The 18,319-nt window shown below is 58.1% G+C and overlaps 1 protein-coding gene across 1 annotated transcript; it reads left to right on the top strand.

The window, feature by feature from the left end:
- The first annotated feature begins 2,086 nt into the window (after positions 1–2,086).
- On the top strand, positions 2,087–18,291 carry LOC113407714 (actin filament-associated protein 1-like 2). Its single transcript, XM_029912744.1, has 7 exons — positions 2,087–2,209; positions 10,767–10,850; positions 12,874–13,002; positions 13,836–13,928; positions 14,755–14,831; positions 17,173–17,272; positions 17,765–18,291. Exons 1-7 carry the CDS (start codon positions 2,194–2,196, stop codon positions 18,289–18,291), a joined length of 1,026 nt encoding a protein of 341 aa, XP_029768604.1. The 5' UTR covers positions 2,087–2,193.
- The last annotated feature ends 28 nt before the right edge of the window (positions 18,292–18,319 follow it).

Below are 18,319 nucleotides of genomic sequence, written 5' to 3'. Positions count from 1 at the left end.
CCTATGTTTGGATCAGCTGGCCTGTCTCGGGCAGACCCTTACCCAGCGGAGCAGGAGCATTGTAGAGAGGTGAGCCACGCTTTTCTCTGAAATGTCAGCTGTTGGCAGGATATTGGCCTGGCAGCCCGATCCTGCACATGGACGTCTGTGGAAGCTCCCTATGTGGGGCACATGCAGGACAGTCTAGTGGTCTGATCGCCATCCCATCTGGGCTAATAGCACCTTACATGCCTCCAGGAACAAACCCAAGGAGCTAACAATTTCCTTTGCTTTGGGGGTATTTTTAAAAGTCAAAATAACCAGCGGTCGAATAGGGGAACTGGCCCCCCATTAGCCAAACGATTTCCTGGTCTGTTGCTCCTTTCAGTCCCCCTCCTGGGTCCTTTTTCTACTGTGCACCACATCTGCTCCGTAGCGCTGGCCTGAGACCCACCCCCCTGCGCTTTCCCTTTTCAACCACTGCCCCACCACTACACTCTGTCGGGATGTAAAGAATGTAATTTATTGGGAAATCCCTGGCCCATACTTGCCTTTCACTGCTACTTATATGACATATCTATAAATATATATATATAAATATGGATTTTTTTCTGATTTGAATACAGTGATTCCCCTTTCTCTGTTTATTTTTTGCTGATGTCGGAGATTCCACGTGAGAGTGATTTTTTGTTTATAATTAAAGGTGAAATGGCTTTATTCAACACCCACCTCTGCTGATTTTTATTCCTATTCGCTTTAGAGTGGTGTTAAATAGCATTTTGCACCTTCCAGACAAGGACTGCAAAGCGGTTCACAGGCCTTAAGAAATTCAGCCTCACCCTCGCAGGAGGGGATATTTGTAATTCAATGTTACAGGTTGGGAAAGCGAGGTCCGAAGAGGAGGGACTTGCCCAAGATAATGCAGTGCGTCAGAGTCAGGAATTGCACCCAGGAGTCTGGGCTGCTCATTTTTTCTGTTCTGGCCACTAAACTTTATTTAGCTCCAAGAGCTAGGAGTAAAAACCCAGGAGTCCCTGATTCCTAATCTACTGCTCTAAGCACTAGGAAACACTCCCTCTTAGGCCACTGACCCCCTAGGCTTGAGAGCCAGAACTGCAGTCCAAGCCATAAAATCCACACTGCTATTTTTAGCATGCTAGCTCAAGCCCCACTAGCCTACCTGGGTTGGAAAGCTGGCTCCCAGCTGCAGTGTAGACGCAGTCACGCACCAGAAGTGTCCAGTTATTAATATTGATCCCTTGCCCTTCTCAGTGTTTCCCATCTGGATGCACTTTCCAGCCGTTAGCGAGTTAAGTCTCAGAACCTGTCGTCTGTCCCCCCCCCCCCACACATGCAGGGTACGTCTGCACTGCACAAAACCCGTGGCAGACACTCTCAGAGCCCGGGGTCAACTGAACTGACTCAAGCTGGTGGGGCTCACGCACTATGTGACTATGGGGTTAAAAGCAGCCGTGTAGATGGTCCTGCTCAAGCTGTGAAACCCAGCGGGGGTCCCTGTGAGTACCACCATTTCCATGTCACAGGCACAGCCCAGGGAAGTGACTTGCCCAAGATCACAGAGCAAATCAACGGCAGAGCCAGAAAAAGAACCCAGGAGTCCTACCTCCCATTCCTTTTGGACCTGGTTTTCCCAGGCCCATGTAGGGTGACCAGACAGCAAATGTGAAAAATCGGGACAGGGGGTGGGGGGGTAATAGGAGCCTATATAAGAAAAAGACCCTCTATAAAATTGGGACATCTGGTCACCCTAGGCCCACGCTAACCCATTCTGCATGCCACAGCCCTTCTGACTCAGGAGTGGGGCGTGAGCTGCGTCCACACTGCAGAATAACAGGGCTGGCACACGAGTCACAGTGGGACCTACCCGCCAAGCGGCTCCTAGGACCCGGGTCTTGAGTGCTGATGTTTTCTACGAGCTCGGACCCAAACCTGAGCCCGCGCCTGCAGCCGGACGTTGCGCCCTGCAGGTGGCGGTGCTGCTCCGGGGAGTCGGCGGCTGGCCCCGGCCCTTCCTCCTGGAATCCCGGGCTCGGCCCCCTCCCCTCCCGGCATGGGCTGCGCTGGGGCCGGGGCTGCGCCGCTCCTGTGCGCCCGGCTTCACCGGCTCCGGCGCCCGCGGAGGAGAGGGCGCCCGGCGCTATGTGAGCGGCCCACGCCGGAGCCTGCCCCAGCGCCCCCCCTGCAGCCGGCGCCATGGAGAAGCAGAAAGGTAGCGCTCCCCTTGCCAGCCCCCGGGGCTGGGAACCCCTCCGCGGAGCGGGGCTGGCGGTAACCGGGGTGGGCGGGTGCCAGTGGGTGAGAGTTGAACTCAGCACCTCTGCCTGTGCTCTCTGGCACCCATAGGTGCTGGAACGAGGGGTGCTGGGGTGGGGGCTGCCACACTCCCTGGCTTGAAGCGGTTCCCATCATATCCAGGGTTTGGTTCAATGGCTGTCAGCGCCCCTCGCTCGACAAATTGCGCCAGCCTCATGGCTGGCATGTGCCTGCCGCCGCCGGTGTGGTTAGACAGCGGCTGGCGGGTTCCTTTTCCAGGTGGTTGAGCGTGCGTCGCGTGTTGCCCGGGAGCAAGGCGTTGACATACATGTAGCGGTGCCAACGTGCCATCGGTGCCGCCTCTCTCTTGCAGAGTGGGCTCATTCGATAGCACTCTTAGGCAGTTCTCTGCTCTGGGGTATTTGGTTGGGAGGTCGGGGATCTCCAGGGGTGAGGGCTGTGACCCATGCCTGGAAGAGCCCTTCTCTCTGCCGCTTGGGAACACGCTGCCCAGAGAGGGAATTCCAGAACTGCCATGTCTTCTCTGCAATCCTCCTCCCTTATCCCTTCGTGGTATGAGTCATCTTGCAGTTGGCCACCACAGCTCAGAAATCTGGAGTCCAGGCCCTGAGCCGCTGAGATGGCTCAGGAAGCAGAGATCAAATTAGGAGAACCTGGGATTGGAGGGAAGCGACTTCCCTGGGAATGGGGTCATTCTGGCATGGGATACAGAGGGCCTCACGGTCTCACATCCAGGTCCTGAGCTCCCCACAGCAGCGCTGGGTGTCAGAATGGGATGTCGGGGCTGAGATGAGATCTCTGCAGAAGTGGTTGTTTCCCCATCCCTGGCTTCTGCTTCATAGGGGGTGATAGTGCAGGAGGAGACTTTATCCGGGGGGAGGTGGGAGTCACATCCCGATCCCAGTTGATCTCCCTTTAAAGGACTGACAGAGGCCCCTGATGGGGGTGGTTCTGTCTGCTTTGTGCACCCAGCTCTGAGCCTTGCATCTGAATTCCTGGCAGCTTTCCCAGTCCCTAAAGGTGACCTGGGGGAAAGGTATCGAGATCAAGCGCTAGCTGCTGAATGGCCTTAAAACATTGGCATCTCAGACACATCCCAGTCTTCCTTCACCTTTTCTCCACCCCGCTGCTGTTGCTGGGAATGCACTGCAGATGGGGGATTGCTGCATTCCGACATCTCTGGGCTGTCCAAAGGTTGCCATGACCGTGGTGGCTCGGTCCCAAGGGGCTCGATATACCCCTGTGCCCATGGTGGGATCTGGCTAAAAGAGAGCCCTGCATAGGGAGCTGGCCAATCTGTTGGTGACAACAGACCTGCGCTGGTGCCTGGGACGCTGAGATCTGTAGCGTGCAGGGTGTTTGTGTGTTTCCTTGCAACAGGGCACACTTTTAGCAAGTGTTTAGCATCCTGATTTTATATGTGCCCTTGGGGCTCACCTGAAAGCCAGCCCCTGTCCCATCCCGCTTATCCAAGTTTTGTCTCCCTCTGAAACTCAGGCTATTATTATTTGGCAGTGCGGTCGAGCGGATGGGGCGTCAGACTGGGAGCCAGGACTCCTGGATTCTATCTCTGACTCTGCCAGTAATCTGCTGGATGACCTTGGGCAAGTCGCTTCCTCTCTCTGTGCCTCTGTTTCCCCTCCCACCCATTGTCCGTCTTGGATTGTGAGCTCTTTAAAGCAGGGGCTGTCTCTTACTATGTGCTTAGCAGAGTGGGGCCTTGATTTCACTTGAGGGCTCCGGGTGGTACTGTCATGTAAATAATAATAGAGGTCTCAGTCAAGGATCAGGCCCCAATGTGCTAGGTGCTGCACAAATGTGCTATATAAAACCAGCGTCTGCTCCAGGGAATTCCCAATCTGAGATGGTGACACACAGATGAACAGACCTGTGTGTGTGTGTGTCCAGGGCGGGGAGTAGGGACGACGACAAGATGACAGTGAAGCCTTTGCATAAATGAGTGGGCTTCGTTCCTTCTCCTGCTAGCATTGCTGGAAGACTGTATCCCTCCGCCAACACCTGGCTGAGTTCGGTGACTCTGGCTTTTGCACTACTTTAAAGAGGAGGCGCTTGGGGCTGGTCCCATGGGCACTCTGGAGCTGGGTGATGGAAGCCTCAGGCAGCACACCGGGGTCTATGGCATGACCCCTTTCCCTGGGGAGCTCAGCACCCACCTCCCCCGAACACGGGCGCACGCCTTCAGGGCACATCACCTAGAGCCTCTGAATGGACAGTGGCCCAGCCATCGCTGACAGCAGCAGGGGAACGAGGTGTTAGGAATGGGTTGGTGGAGGAGCTGGATTTTCCATGTGCCTTTCCCTGCACTGTCTAGACTTCCCCAGCTCCACGGCAGTTCCTGTTCTTTGGGCCGCTGTGAAAGTTGCTCCTACGGTTCCCAGTAAGGGGCCTGCTAGACATGGGATCGGGGCATGGGGACCCGGACAGGGCACGTTGCTGCAAGCAGCAGCTATTGCGGGAGGAGACGGGAATGGGGGCAGATGCGTTTACCTTCAACTGCTCATTCTCTCCATGGAAACCGAGGCAGCTGTTTTCAATCTCTGTAGCATTTACTTGGCCTGGGATGTTTGTGGATGGCGCGTTGTCAGGGGCGAGTCGGAGACCCCTTGGATTGCAGCAGCCAGGCTTTCAGCGCCAGGGAACGACGCTCATACAAGCACAGGCACGCTGACACACAAGCGTGAGCACACATCTGCAGGCACACACGCTCATAGGCATGTAGACACAGCCACGTGCACACCCTGTCATTTAGACAGCCACCTGTGCACACGCAAGCACACAAACCTGCATGCACGTGTGACAAAGCGAGTGAGCTCACATGGGCGCGCACACACCTTTGTGCACGCATACATGTGCGACAAAGCACGGGGTGCACATGATCTCGTGCACACACACACAAGTCCATCGGACTAAACCCACATGAAATGCAGTGCGCGCGTGCACAGAGCTCTCCCGTTGTTGACATTACAGAGGAGGAGCGCTGCTTCCCACAGGCCCGTGGGCGCTAAATGCTCTGACTCATCCCTTGCACGTTGGGTGGCTTCCTCCCCCAGCCCTCATGTCATGTGTTCCTGAAGCGCGTTGCTCTCTGGGTGCCAGGTGAGCCCCTGAATGAGCTTGTGACAGACCATCATTGACGTGTGGGGGGCTGGGGGGAGGAGAGTTAATGGCAGGGCAGGTCCTGTCAGAGCTGGGCTTCTTGCTTGTAGCTGTGGGTGCCAGTGGACTGGGTGCGGGGTTCTGGGGAGCTGGGGGATAAGGCACGAGCAGGTACAAGGCGAGAGTTGAGGGGAGATGTGGCCCCTGGGCAGGGGTGGGGGGGGAAGAGGAGCGGTGCTGGGAGTGGAGGGGATGTCATCACAGAGGAATTCAGACTCTGCTGGGGTGCGGGGAGGAAAGAGGGAAATGAGGAGAGGGGGAGACCAGAGGGGAGCAGCAGGGAGTGCTCAGTGCACAGGGCCCCCTGCCTGGCCTGGCAGAGGTGGGCTGGATTCCCTTCCCGGGGCTTCCTGGATCTGCGCTGGAGGAGCATGCTGGCTCTGCTTGTGCTGTGCACAGGGATGTCTCCCTCGCCCGAGTTCTCCCTTCTTGATTTCCAGAAAACAATCCCCCCCCCCCCCCCCCCCGCTTCCCAGTGCCCCCCTGCCCTGCTGCCCCTGGACAAGGTGCAGGGAATTAGTCATTACCCTCTCCCCACCCCCCCGCCTTGCCCTGTTTCTAGGGAAGTTCAGATGTTTGGATCCCCTCCTGCTTTGCTAAACCCATCTCCCTCCCAGATGTTTTCTCTCCTGCAGGCAGTGACAGTTTGCACATGCTCCCTGCCTGCCCTTGCTCCCCTGTCCCAAATCCCTCCCTCTCCTCTGAGCATCTCTCTCTTTGTCCCAGGGCCCTGCATGGCTCTGCAGCACCCCCTGTGGCAGGTGCATGCACTGATGGTGCAGAGGCCCAAGCCTGGGGAGGATCCAGGGGTCAGGCAGGCTGGGAGGAAGGCACGGGAGCAGCAGCTGGGGACAGGATGGATGAGGCCAAGCTCCTGTTGAACCCCATACTGACCCAGGCTGCAGGATTGCTGAGCAATGTCAGAGCGTTTTGCTCCCTTGAGCTGCAGATGGGGCCCAGGTAGGATGCTGGGGCTCTGGGAATGCAAGGGGGTGGTGCCAAAGGAGAGGATGGTATACAAAGAGAAGTGAGCCCAAGCTGCATAGAGAGTGGGCCGGAGAAGAGGAATCATGCATCACTCAGCCGCCACCCCCTGGGGGAGCCCAGCAGCCCCTGTGCTGGCTGACTGCCCACCTCTCTCTCTTCCTCTGTTCTGTTTCCCACATCCACCCACCCACCCTCCCTTGCCATGTCGCCAGCCGCTTCGCTCTCCTCTTCCCTTCACCCAGTCTCTGAGCCGCTCATTGGTCGTTCTCCACCCAGTGGGTTTGTGCGAAGGATGGGCAGGGAGCTGAAATCCCCACCTCTGCCAGCACAGGATTCCTTGCAGTGCTGAGAACCAGGCTCACCTCAGCCAGGTGCTTGCTCCCCCTCAAACCGCCCTGATGCTGCTCCAAGGACCTGGGCCATCTACCGCTCTGCTGCATCCCCAGCCATTTACAAGGCGCTTCAACATTTGCTCTCTCCCCTGGATGCAGCCAGGCCTTCCCGAGGAGTCGCACGACATGACTCTGGTCCGTGTGTGGGGAGGATTACACCTTCTTCTGAATCATCAGCTATTGGCCTCTGCAACAGGCAGGTCGTGGGACTAGATGGGCCCATTGGTCTGATCTGTAGAGACTGGGGCTTGGTGGGCCTATTGGTCTGACCCAGCGCAGCAGAGAGCTGTGGGGACCAGGCTGGACCAACTGGTCTGATCAGGAGTAGCAGGGGGGTGGGGATACTGAGCTAGATGGGCAGGGCAGGGAGGTGAGACTATCATCCTGGATGGAGGGGCCGGTTCAGCAGCAAGGAAGGATTCCAGCTCAAACGGATTTGTGGTCCAATCTGTGAATTAGGAAGCAGGGTGGTGGGAAGGGGGAATGGGGGGAGGGACAGACACAGTTCTGTGTTCTTGACCGGCGTGGCCGAATCTGAAACTGGAATCCCATGATGAAATATGACCTCGGCTTTTCTTGCCCCGTGGGAACGTGAGACAGCAGGTCTGCAGCCTTCAGAACTACAGGGTGCGGGGTGTGGGAATAAAGCACAGTAAACCCTTCTGTTTTATGAGCCAGGACTGGGGAGGTGGGAGAGGAGCGGGGGCTGTCTCGCTTCTGCGCACTTGGCAGCTCCGTATCAGTCTTTCCAACATCCTTGCAACACACGGAGTTTGGGCCCCTTTCCCAGCCCTCTCCTCTGCTTGACCATCCTGTGAAGAAGCCAGGACGTTTCCTCGCGCCACTTACTGACCACATGGCTTGCCATGGGTCTGATGGTGCACACTGTGTTCACTGATCACGGCCCCCTTCTCAAACCACCGGGTCTGGCGTGCCCACTGGCTGGATTATGCATTAGATCCTAACCAATATAGCTCCAGCTGCTAGCCGATGTGTGAGTGCATCAGTGCTGGGCACATTCATGTTTGTTTAGCTGCCCCCATGGAAATGTTTGGGGACAGTGGCCACTCCCCATCCAACACTGCAACCCGATCTGCTGCTGGAGAATGTTAAAGCTGAGGGAAATTGGAAAAGGGCAAAGGAAAGAGCAGGAGATGTTGCCTAAGAGCGAGATCTCTGGGTACATCCACACTGCCGCCGGAGTCGTCATTTTCTAGCTCACGTACCCGGGCATGTGCTAGCGTTGATTGAGCCAGCACACTAAAAGAAGCAGTGCAGCTGCAGGGGCACGAGCTAGCCGCCTGAGTCCAGTCCCACTCAAGATTGTAGGTAGGTATTAGGGTGTCTAGCCGATCCCACTGCCCGTGCTGCCATGGCCGCACTGCTGTTTGTAGTGCACTAGCTCACAGCTACTGCCGTGTATGTCTGCCCACGCTGGGAATCACACCTCCAGCTGCAGTGCAGCCGTACCCTGCAAGGCTGTAGAATAGTCCCCAAAGGAAGTGGTGGGAGCCCCATTGGGACTGGCCGAAGAACGGCCCATGGGGAACAACCCTTCCCTGTTTCCTGCTTGGATGAACTGTGAGCCCCGGTAGATTCCGTCCATTGTTGTGAAAGGCAATGTTGCCTAAGAGCGAGATCTTGGGTGTGAGTCGGCGCTCTCCTACCAGGGCGGGTGGTAGCAGGAGAGGCTGGCCAGACTGGGGGCTAAGAGATGTGAGTGATTCCCTAGCCGAGTAGGTGAGGAGGACGGAGGAGAGAGCCACGTGTCCATGGATGGAAAGGTGCTGGCATGCTAGAACGGAGGTGAAAGGGGAGTGTCATCGGAAAACAACATGGGTCTGTCAATATGACTTGAGAAGCCGCCGACCTGACCCTCCCCAGCTGGAGGGTAAGGGTGGCGCTTCATCTGTAGCCCGGTCCCAGGCAGCGGGGCAGGCTGCTTATATCAGATAGACTTGCAGCTGATGAGAAACTTCCTCCCCCACCTCCCATTGTGCCAGGCCAGGGCAAAGGAGGAATGCGATGCAATCTCTCCCCTCACTGGCCCTTGTGACCGGCTCCCACGGCGTGACCTCCCAGGACCGGGCACATAGAGCCATTAGGAGCCTGTCTGTGTGTTCAAACGTGTAGAGGAGCAAGGGGCAAACTGAGGGGCTGAGCATCTTCCCCAGGGTGGGTGGTTCCAGGCCTTCCCTCGCAGGTGGGCTGGGATTGCAGCCCCTGCCAGCTGCACTGTGATCGGGAGAGGGGGACGTGGGCCCATTGGGCTGGGCAACGTGGTGCTGTTGGGGGAAGGCTGGGCTGCATGCTTTGGTGTGGCGGAGGTGCTGAGGAGTAGGAGTGAGATGTGTTTGAGCTGTGTGTGTGTGTGCTGGGAGGAGGGCTTGGGTTGTGTGTTTTGGGAGATGCACTGAGAGAACAGGTGCGTGTGTTTGGGAACTTGTGTGTGCAGAAAGGGGTGCATTGGGCTGTGTGCCCGGGGAGGGCATGGTGTGTCTGGGGGCACTGTGCTGTGTGTCCAGGGGTGTAGTGTACCTGGGGGGGCGCGGACGGTGTGCCCTGGGGGGATGATGTGCTGGGGATGCTGTGCTGTGTGCCTGGGACATATGTTTCCTCATTAATCAGATAAATGACTATCTGCGTAAGGATCTGGGGAAGAGGGATGGAGCTGCCCCCTGCATACTCACATACCAGGAGCCTTGTGGAGCCTCTCTGCCCTCCCTCCCTCCCCCCAGGGACCTGTCAGGGTCTTGTTGCTCCCCCAGGGGGTGGGGCCCCTCTCATGGTTGTGAGAATGCCAGCTGGGGGGGTGGAGAATCTGGGGGAGCTGTTGACCGTGATCTGTCCAGAGACTCATCAGGGAAGTGCCATGGGGAGCCATCTTAAACCCTGCCCCCGCTCCCCCGGGCCTGGGGACACCGAGCTGAGGTTAGAACAGCTCTGCCTGCACTGCCCTCCCAACAGGCCCTATGACGTGGCAGTTCCCTACGGTGGTGAGGTGTCCAGAGAGAGCGGGCACCATCTCTGCCATGGGGAGCAGGGCCCATGGGCTCCCTTGTGGCTCGTCACCGCCGTGAGGGGGTTCCAAGGAATGAAGTCAAAATGGGCCTGGTCTCAGCACTGTCCCACCCCCCCCCCCGGGGGGGCAGGGAGGTTCCCTGGGGGGTGGAGGATGCCCTCTTTGGGTAGGGTCAGGATGGGAGGTTGAGGGGGCCTGGGGTGGGGCCTTTAGGGCAGGCTTGCCATGGCTGGGCAGAATGGGCTCGGTGGAGCATTCCCAACATCGTAACTGTTCCAGGCAGCAAATTGCAGCTTTGCGTTCGGGGGAACCAATGAGGGAACATCGGTGCTGGGGGGACGAGGAAAAGGCCGCCCGGGCCCCAGGCCAAGAATCAGTGGGTTTCGTCAGCGGGCCTGCAACATTTTATCACAGCTGGGAGCGGGGAGTGGAGCCTGGAGCCGTCCGGAGTGGTGCCGAGAAGGGAGACGCAAAACATTTCCAGATGCATGGCGGAGAGGAGGGAAGAGCAGCCTGGCAGGGCGGGTGAGGAGCAGCCTGGCAGTGGGGAAGCAGAAGGGGGGGAGTCTGTGTTACCCCCTCTCTATGAGGACGGGGGAGCTGCTGGGGGCTGGAAGGGAGCGTGAGGAAAGCTGGCAGCACCGTCCAGGTCTCCACCCTGGGAGGAAATTTGGCTGGTCGAGAAGTGGAGCAGGGCCAGGCTCTGGGGTTCCGCTGGCGATTTCAGGCCTCTGCAGCAGAGTTCAGGCGGTGGGCAAGCTGTGACCTGGGTGTCTCCTGCATGTCTACCCATGCTGTGCCCTCTGCTCGGTGTCATTCCTGGGAAAACTGATGGGGATGGTGGGGGTGGGGTTGTAAACTGACTGGGGAAGGGGGAAGAAGCCCCTCCTCCACCGTATGTTTCTTGAATGCAGGAAACTGCTGCTGGGACATAGAGCAGACACAGCTCCTGTTTGGGGCTAGAATCTGGAGGGCCCCTTCCACCGTTTATGGCCCAGGTAACGCTTTGCATCTCTTAAATGGCTGTGGTGAGAATGCCGAACCCCTGCTGGGGACCAGGCTCGCCCAACTCGCTGTGCTTGTGACCCGAGCTGGGATTCGAACATGGCTTTGCCGAGGTGTAGGAATCCACGGAGCCATCACCGGGCAAAGGGCAGATTCCAAGGGTTTGGGTCAAACCCACAGCTCCTTTCTGGGTCTGCCATCCCAGTGCCAGGCTGTCTGGAACAAGGGATTGCTTCTGGACACAGGGCAAAGCCAGGCAGGGATTAGCAAACCCAACGCAAGGGGTGGTTTGCGTCTAGGTTCTGTTTGATCGGAATCCCCGAAGTTCTAGATTTTCAGGAGTGCTGAGTGCTCATGAATTCTGCGGACGTCAGTGGTAGCTGCAGGTGCTCAGTCCCTCTGCAAACCAGGCTGCTTCTTTCGGTGTCAATCTGTAAGGCCCCAAGTGTGAACATTTTGGGATAAGCCCGTAGAGGGAGGAAGGAGGGCCTCTGGAGAGGACAGATGGTCTGGAGGTCATGAGCCTGGGAGGCAGGACTCCTAGGTTCATTCTGTGCTCAGTTTGGGGGTGTTGTCAAGTGGCTAGGGCAGGGAGCATAGGCTGCATTTCCAACTGTCACTTACTTGCTGCCCAGCACTGAGCAAGTCACTGCCATGCTCCGTGCCTCAGTTTCCCCCTCGTAGCATAGCGGGAGGGGGGTAATGATCCATTCAGAATCCCTCTTGTGGTGCCAGGTGCCTTGGAAATACCAATTATCATTATCCCCAGAGGCTGACAGAGAAGGAGCCAGAGTTGGGAAGTGAATCCAGGCCTGTGACCCAGGATGCTGCTGGCTGGCCCCACAGCACTTAGCTGTGGCTCAGGACAGGCAGGCTCTCCCTGGGCTTTGCCTTTGTTCTGGGCTGATTGGGGGCTTTTATTCCTCTTTCCAAGCCATGCGAGGGGGCGGCGGGCAAATGCTCTGCATTGCACTGGGAACACACCAGCCTTCATCAGCTGTGCTGTTTGGTGCAACATTATCGCCCCCTCCTTCCCTTTCCCTCCCCCCCTTTCGGTGCGTGGGATGTCAGTGAAGGCACGGCGGCTTCTGTGCGCTGGTTGGGGGCACAATTGCCCCGCTGTCTGACAGAGGGGGTCACAGGCGAGGGAGGGGTGAAGAGGCCTAGTTCAGGCAGCAGCCCGGGAGACAATGCCGAGACATTCCTCAGCATCGCTAGCCCGGCGAGGGAGAACAGGGTAGTGGACTGAAAGGAGAGATGTCACCGGAGAACTTTCCAGCCGCCTCTGCATCTTTGATGTGCCCTGGCCAGCCTTCCCCGAGGGGGCGCTTCGGTTCCATCCCCAGCGCTGCCACCCCCCTCCCCGACGCACTGGGGAGCCTCTGGGTCAATCGCTCTCTGGCAGGAAACACTGAGTTAAACTCACCCTTCTGCCAGTCAAACCCCATATTCATCTCTCCTCTCAAAGAACCTGGAAGCCCAGTCCCCCAAACAAGCCTGCTCTTTTAGTGCGGACATAAAGGGCCTTCAGTCTCCCACTGCTGCTTATTCTCTCCTTGTCGCCCCCTTCGGTCACCCTCCCCCCTTCCCTAGCAGCTCTGGGTACCTCTTGTGTCCTCCTCTGAATGGCAGGATTGTGCTGCGAGCTGGGGTCAGGTGCAGGAGATGGGAGCAATGAGTCTGTTCGTCCCCAGATGGCCCGTGGGCGCAAGGAGCCGGTTCTGGGCCAGCCCGGATATAGAGAGCAGGGGAGGGCAAAGGGATATTTTCTCTGCTCCTTGTTGAGGTTGAAAGACTCTTGCCCCAGTCTCGGAAACTCCGGCCCTGGGCCTCGCCCATCGTGCGTTGACCTGTCCCGGACACCCAGAGCTCCATGCGCTCGGCTGGGTGGCTCTAAGGCATTCCCGGGGGTCGGCTGACTCAGCACCCTGCTCTCTTGGGATCCCCCAGTGGGGGGCGATGTGACAGAATGGGGTTCCCCTAGTAACTGCCCTGTTCCTTCTGTGTTGCCTGCAGATCTAGACAAGCTCCTTTTGGACCTAGAGTCCTTCCTGCTGATCCTGGACCGGGAGAACCTCAGCTACATTGCTCAGGCCAAGAAGAAATCCATCGCTGAGCTACTTTCCAGGTTCCAGAGCCCTCCATGTATGTATCCTGCTGCTGGGGCATAGGTATCCAGAGACAGGTGATGATGTGCTAATGACCCATGGGGGCGGCTGTATCCTAATAACTCCACAAGAGGGAACCTTTCTGTAGCAGATCAGATTTGTTCCTGCAGCCCTGTCCATTTCCACAGGCTAGGGTGACCAGATGTCCCGATTTTATAGGGACAGTCCCAATATTTGGGGCTTTTTTAAATATGGGCTCCTATTACCCCTCACACCCTGTCCTGATTTTTCACACTTGCTGTCTGGTCACCCTACCACAGGCTCTCCATGATCCCTGGAAACTGGGCCAGCCAGTCAAATGGCTTCTTTGGTGCTCACCATAGTCCAGCTCTCTGGATCTTTGGTTATCCAGTTTGTCACTCTCTGTAACTTTGCTTACCAATGAGATTGTCCCCTTGGGCCTGCCCAGAGCTGGTTCCATTTAGCCCTTTTTCTTAGCTATGCCTGACCCCGATCTTCTTCCAGCATCCCTGTTATTCCTATGGGTTTGCCCAGTCGTTTTATATCAGCCAATGATGGGGCGTCTGCAAACTGTTCACTCCAGCTCCCAGACTGGAGCGGCTTTCGGCAAAGGAGAATGGTGCATAGTGAATATGAACAAGCCATGGCTGGACTCAGTCTCCAGACCGATCCCCGTCCAAGTCCCTAGAATTTAAGGTTCATTCGGGATTGTCTGGAATCCCCCAGCACCTGCCCGCCGAGTCACCCGACCCCATGGCAGCAGCCTGATCTCAGAGCTTTTATCCACCACTTGTTTGTGGCATTAGTCCCGTCACCTCCTGTAATCCTGATCCGCCTCTTTCCCCACAGCAGAGGACGCAGAGTACATGATCATGCGCTGCATCTCGCCCTCCTCTGGGAGCAGCGCTTTCCAAACGCCGGCTGACCTGAGCCCACGCCAAGGTGAGCAGTGGAGTCGGTACCATGTGGGGGACGCGAGAGGAGTCGCACGGAGGGGCGGGGGGTTCCTAATTATATCTGTCGGGCCAGCTCCTCTTGCCGGTGACACAGCTGCAGTGCAGGCATGAGCACCCTACGTGTGAGATCAGAATCAGGCCGGGTGAGTCAAGGCCAGTAACGGGTTCAGATTTTCTGCCAAATATGCAAAAGTGGCCAGTGATTTCAGTTGCCCTCATTTGAGACACATGCAGGTACCCAAAACTTGGCACCCAGAGGTACTGGGCATGTTTGAAACATCGGCCTATGGGATGGTGGCCGGGACTCTCCGCTTTGGCTTCGAAGGTGCTAACACTGTAGCCCGGTGCCCCAGCCTGCGAGGACGCTCACCCCCTCTGAGGGGAGTCTCAGTGCTACCCATTGCTACAGAGAGCCTGGAGCTCTGTGCCCCACGGCGGCAACTGCACTGAGTGTGGGCCCAAGCTGCCATTGTGGGTACCCAGCTACTGGCCAGGCCCACTCAGCTGCCAGGCTGAGGGATTTGGGTGCCCAGCTCAGGGAATCCACGTTTGCAAATTGGGCTCTATTAGTGATGCAGACTGAACGATCCCAAATGCTTTGGGGCCGGATCCAGCTTGCATCGGCTCCCACGGAGCTGGATCCGGCTTCTCTAGCTCCAGACACCGGGTCTCGCATGCTCTCTCGAGGATCTTCGGCCCACTCTTGGGCCTGGAAGGTTTGGAGCAGAGCAGCTCCAGCACCCGGGGGCTCCTGGCTGCAGCTGGCGCCAGTGGCTAGTTGAAATGATTTTAATCGTTACCTTTCTCAGCAGCAATCTCGTCTCCAGACCCGATGGGAAGGGGAGAGTGTGACTTGCCCGCTGCCAATGGCCAGTGCTCCTCAGGCGGGGTAAGTCTGAATCACTCCAGGTCAGGAAGCAACACGAGAGGGAGACAGAGATCTCCGTTACCTCTGATGCCCAGGGTGGAGTCAGCGGGTGAGCGCTTTGCAGGGTCCCAGCACCTGCTAAGTGCGTGGGGCAGCGGGAGAGCCTGTCACACTGGGGCTGCCCTGCTGTGCCCACTCCTAGGAGGCCAGCCCCAGGCACGGGAGCATCCCAGCCCCTGGCTGTTGCTGTGATAGGACGTGGGAGAGGGAGACCCGGCACATATTCCAAGCAACACTGCACGTCCCTGGGCTATGGCCCTGCTGCCCGCTCAGCGCAGAAAGAGCGGAGCAGGGAGCGTGGGGAGGAATGTTCCCATGCAGCCTGCCAGCTCTGCATGTCCAGCAGGGCCTGGGATGCTTGTGTGTGTCATTCCTCTGAGCCTCCCCGGGGCTGAGCAGAGTCCCCAGCCCTAGTGGAGAATCCAAACGGGCAGAAACAGGGGCTGTGGGGAGGCACATGTGACCCCCCCATTTGTCCCTATAACTGCATCAGTGCTGGCTACAAGCAGGGGCGAGGATTGCGATTGCACCCTCTTGATACAGATGAGAGTGACCGGATCCTGCTCCTCTTGGACTCCAGGCTGACTGTGTAGCTGAGCTCAGAATCCAGCCCAGGGTCTCTAGGGGCTGAACGTGGAGCAGTGGCTGGGGATTGGGGTGACTGGCCGAGTGTGGGGGAAACGGGCTGAAGGAGGGGAATTAGAGGCAGCGTCAGGGGCTGAGGTTGGAAAGGGCTCAGGGGGCTGTGTCCAAGGGTAGGGGAAGGGGCCTGCATGAAGGAGATGGGGCAGGGGTCTGTCTTTTTTTCTCTCTTGGCCCTTTGCTCCCAGCTACCCCTTGCCATCCCTTGGGCAGCTCAGGATACAGGGGTCATAGTGAGGCCTCCCTATCCCACAGCCCCGGCCTGAGGCCTAGGGAAGGGCCCGCCTTGGCTCCCAGCCTGTGGCAGAGGGAGCCGGGCTTCCCGGCTGCTGGGCTGTCAGGCCCCTCCACAAACAAGAGCAGATGGTTTGGCCATGAGATCATTGGGAAACCGGAAAGGAACAGGAGCGTCTGCAGCACAAACTGGGAGTTTCCAGACTGGGATGTGCAGAGGGCTCCACTCCCTCCCTCCCTGCCACTCCCACCTGCTCAGGTGTCCAGTGGCAGGACCTCGGGGGCACATTTTCTTGCATATGGGGATGTGTTGCAGTGCTTGCAGTATTGGATCTGTTGTACTGCAGAGAGCAAGAGACACGTGGTATGAAGTAGCAGAAGCGGGTGTGCTGCATTGCAGGGGAGGGACACATATTACATGAAGTGCAGCACCGTCTGTTGCATGTGCAAGAGAATGCGTTGCATTACATCCAACAGCAGGTGTTGCATTGCATGCAACAAAGCCAAAGTGTAATTCTTGTGGAGAATGGTACATTGCATGGCATGCAGCAGGGGCGTGTTCCATCACATGCTGCCCGGGATGCACTGCTTTGCATGAAGAGAGGCACATTTCATTGGATGCAGCAGGGGAAGCTGTCCGCTGCATGCAGCTGAAGATGCGTTGCATGTAGCAGAGACATGGTACATTCCCATAGAGTGGTGCAACCTCTGTTGCAAGCAGCAGGATGTTGTCTTGCTTGCATGGCGGGGGGATTGGTTGACAAGATGGCATTTCCCCGTGCTCTGAGCAGACATGCAACTCCAGCGGAGTTCTACTGCTCTTCCGGATGTGGATGGAAGCAGGCAAATGTGGGCTCCAGATGAGGTAACAGGAGCCGTGGCAGGGGGGAGAGGACCACCCCCCGGGATGCGATTGGCAGGAACAAGAGCGGCGTCCTATGCCAGAGCACGAGATGCCGCTGACAGATTTCAGAAGCAGTTAATTTGGTAGCTAAACAGCATGAAGGCAGCAGGGGCCGATTAACCGTAGAGGCCACTTTAGGGGCAGTTAAGTTGTGAAGGAAGCAGAAATCCGAGCCACGGGCATCAAAGGCTCTTTCATCTCAGTCCTGTCCAGATGCAGGACTCCAAGTCGGCAGACGTGCTGCCAAGGAGCAGGGCGATTGCATGCTGGGGGGATCCGTGCTTGCTCCAAGCCCACATCAGCCTGGAACAGGGAGAGAGGGAGCTCCCGAGGTGGAGATTGAGCAACTGCCCAGGAAAGGGGGTATCTTGAGCCTGCCCTTCAGTATGCAAAGGGAGGGCACAGCTCCTGAGACCTCTCCTGAGCCCCCAGGGGACTGGCAGGCAGAGTCCCACTGACACCCCGTGCCCTGATACTGCCTCCCCTGGCTCTGTCGTGCTGAATTCTCCCTGCTCTTTCTAGACAAACCCGTTGGGCATCCTGCCCCACCTCCCTAGCCTGCCAGCTGAGGACTCCTACGAGGAGGCAGAGCCCATCAACCCCAAGGGACATATGAGCCCAGGTAACCAGCCCCATTACACCCCTTCCTCTCCAAAACGAGGTGGGAGCAGCTGGCAGGACATATCAGCTGCAGCGTGTGTACACAAGCTGCCCCTCATGTGTCTGTGCCATGCCTGTCGCCCAGGGCCCATCAGCTGCAATGTATGCACATGGGGCCCCTCCTCCAACATCTGTGCCATGCCTGCTGCACATCTGCACAGGGCACCCCTGCCGCACTTTGCATGCCTCCGGCTGCTTCCCTTTTGTGGCACCCTCCATTCTTGTGGCACGCCTCTTGCATGCTGTGCTGCCTCTTCCATCTAGGCCGCATGGGCATGGACTGTAAGGTCTCCAAGCCCCGCTCTGCTCCCTGCATGGCTCCCAGCTCCTGCAGCGTGGTGCGCTTCCCATTCCAAGCTCAGAGGCCCCTGGCACTGTTGGGGCAGCCCCTTGCCGACAGGCAGCTCCACTCTCGCCAGGCGCTTGCTCAGTGCCACCCTTCTGCTCTGGGCAGCGGGCGGCGGGGACACAGACAGCAGCCACTACGAGTCGTACGGCGAGGACGAGGACTGCGTGAAGGACCGTGCGCACTACATCCAGTGGCCACCCGCCGCCGGCACCGCCGAAGCTCCTGCTCGCCCCGAGGCCCAACTCTGCGGCTTCCTCTGGAGGAAACGCTGGCTCGGGCAGTGGGCCAAGCAGCTCTTCATCGTCCGGGAACACGCCCTGCTGGTGAGCATTGGGTGGGATGGAGAGGGGCGGGAGCACTCGCAGGTGGAGACGGCTTCCCTGGGCACGGCCTTGCCCCTGCTGTGGAGGCCGCATGGGCTGGGATGTGTGCAGGACAGTGCCGGGAGGGTGGGGGGAGGGCCTTGGCAACAGGCGCCCGATGGGCGAAGAGTGCAGGGACGTGTAGGTGGGTGCAGGGAAGAGCTGCATGGTAAAATGGTAGGTGAACTGAAGTGCATTCAGTGCCCTGAACCTGCCAGCCCCATAACCTGCAGACCCTGCACCCCCATCCCCCCAACCCTGACCCCCTAAACCCACAGACCTGCAGACCCTGCACCCC

The sequence above is a fragment of the Terrapene carolina genome, unplaced genomic scaffold (assembly GCF_002925995.2).
Source record: "Terrapene carolina triunguis isolate 2854851 unplaced genomic scaffold, T_m_triunguis-2.0 Scaffold53, whole genome shotgun sequence".
In the NCBI taxonomy this organism is placed as follows: domain Eukaryota; kingdom Metazoa; phylum Chordata; order Testudines; family Emydidae; genus Terrapene; species Terrapene triunguis.
The sequence above is the reverse complement of the archived record's forward strand: the minus strand, read 5'-3'. Positions and strand labels throughout refer to the sequence as shown.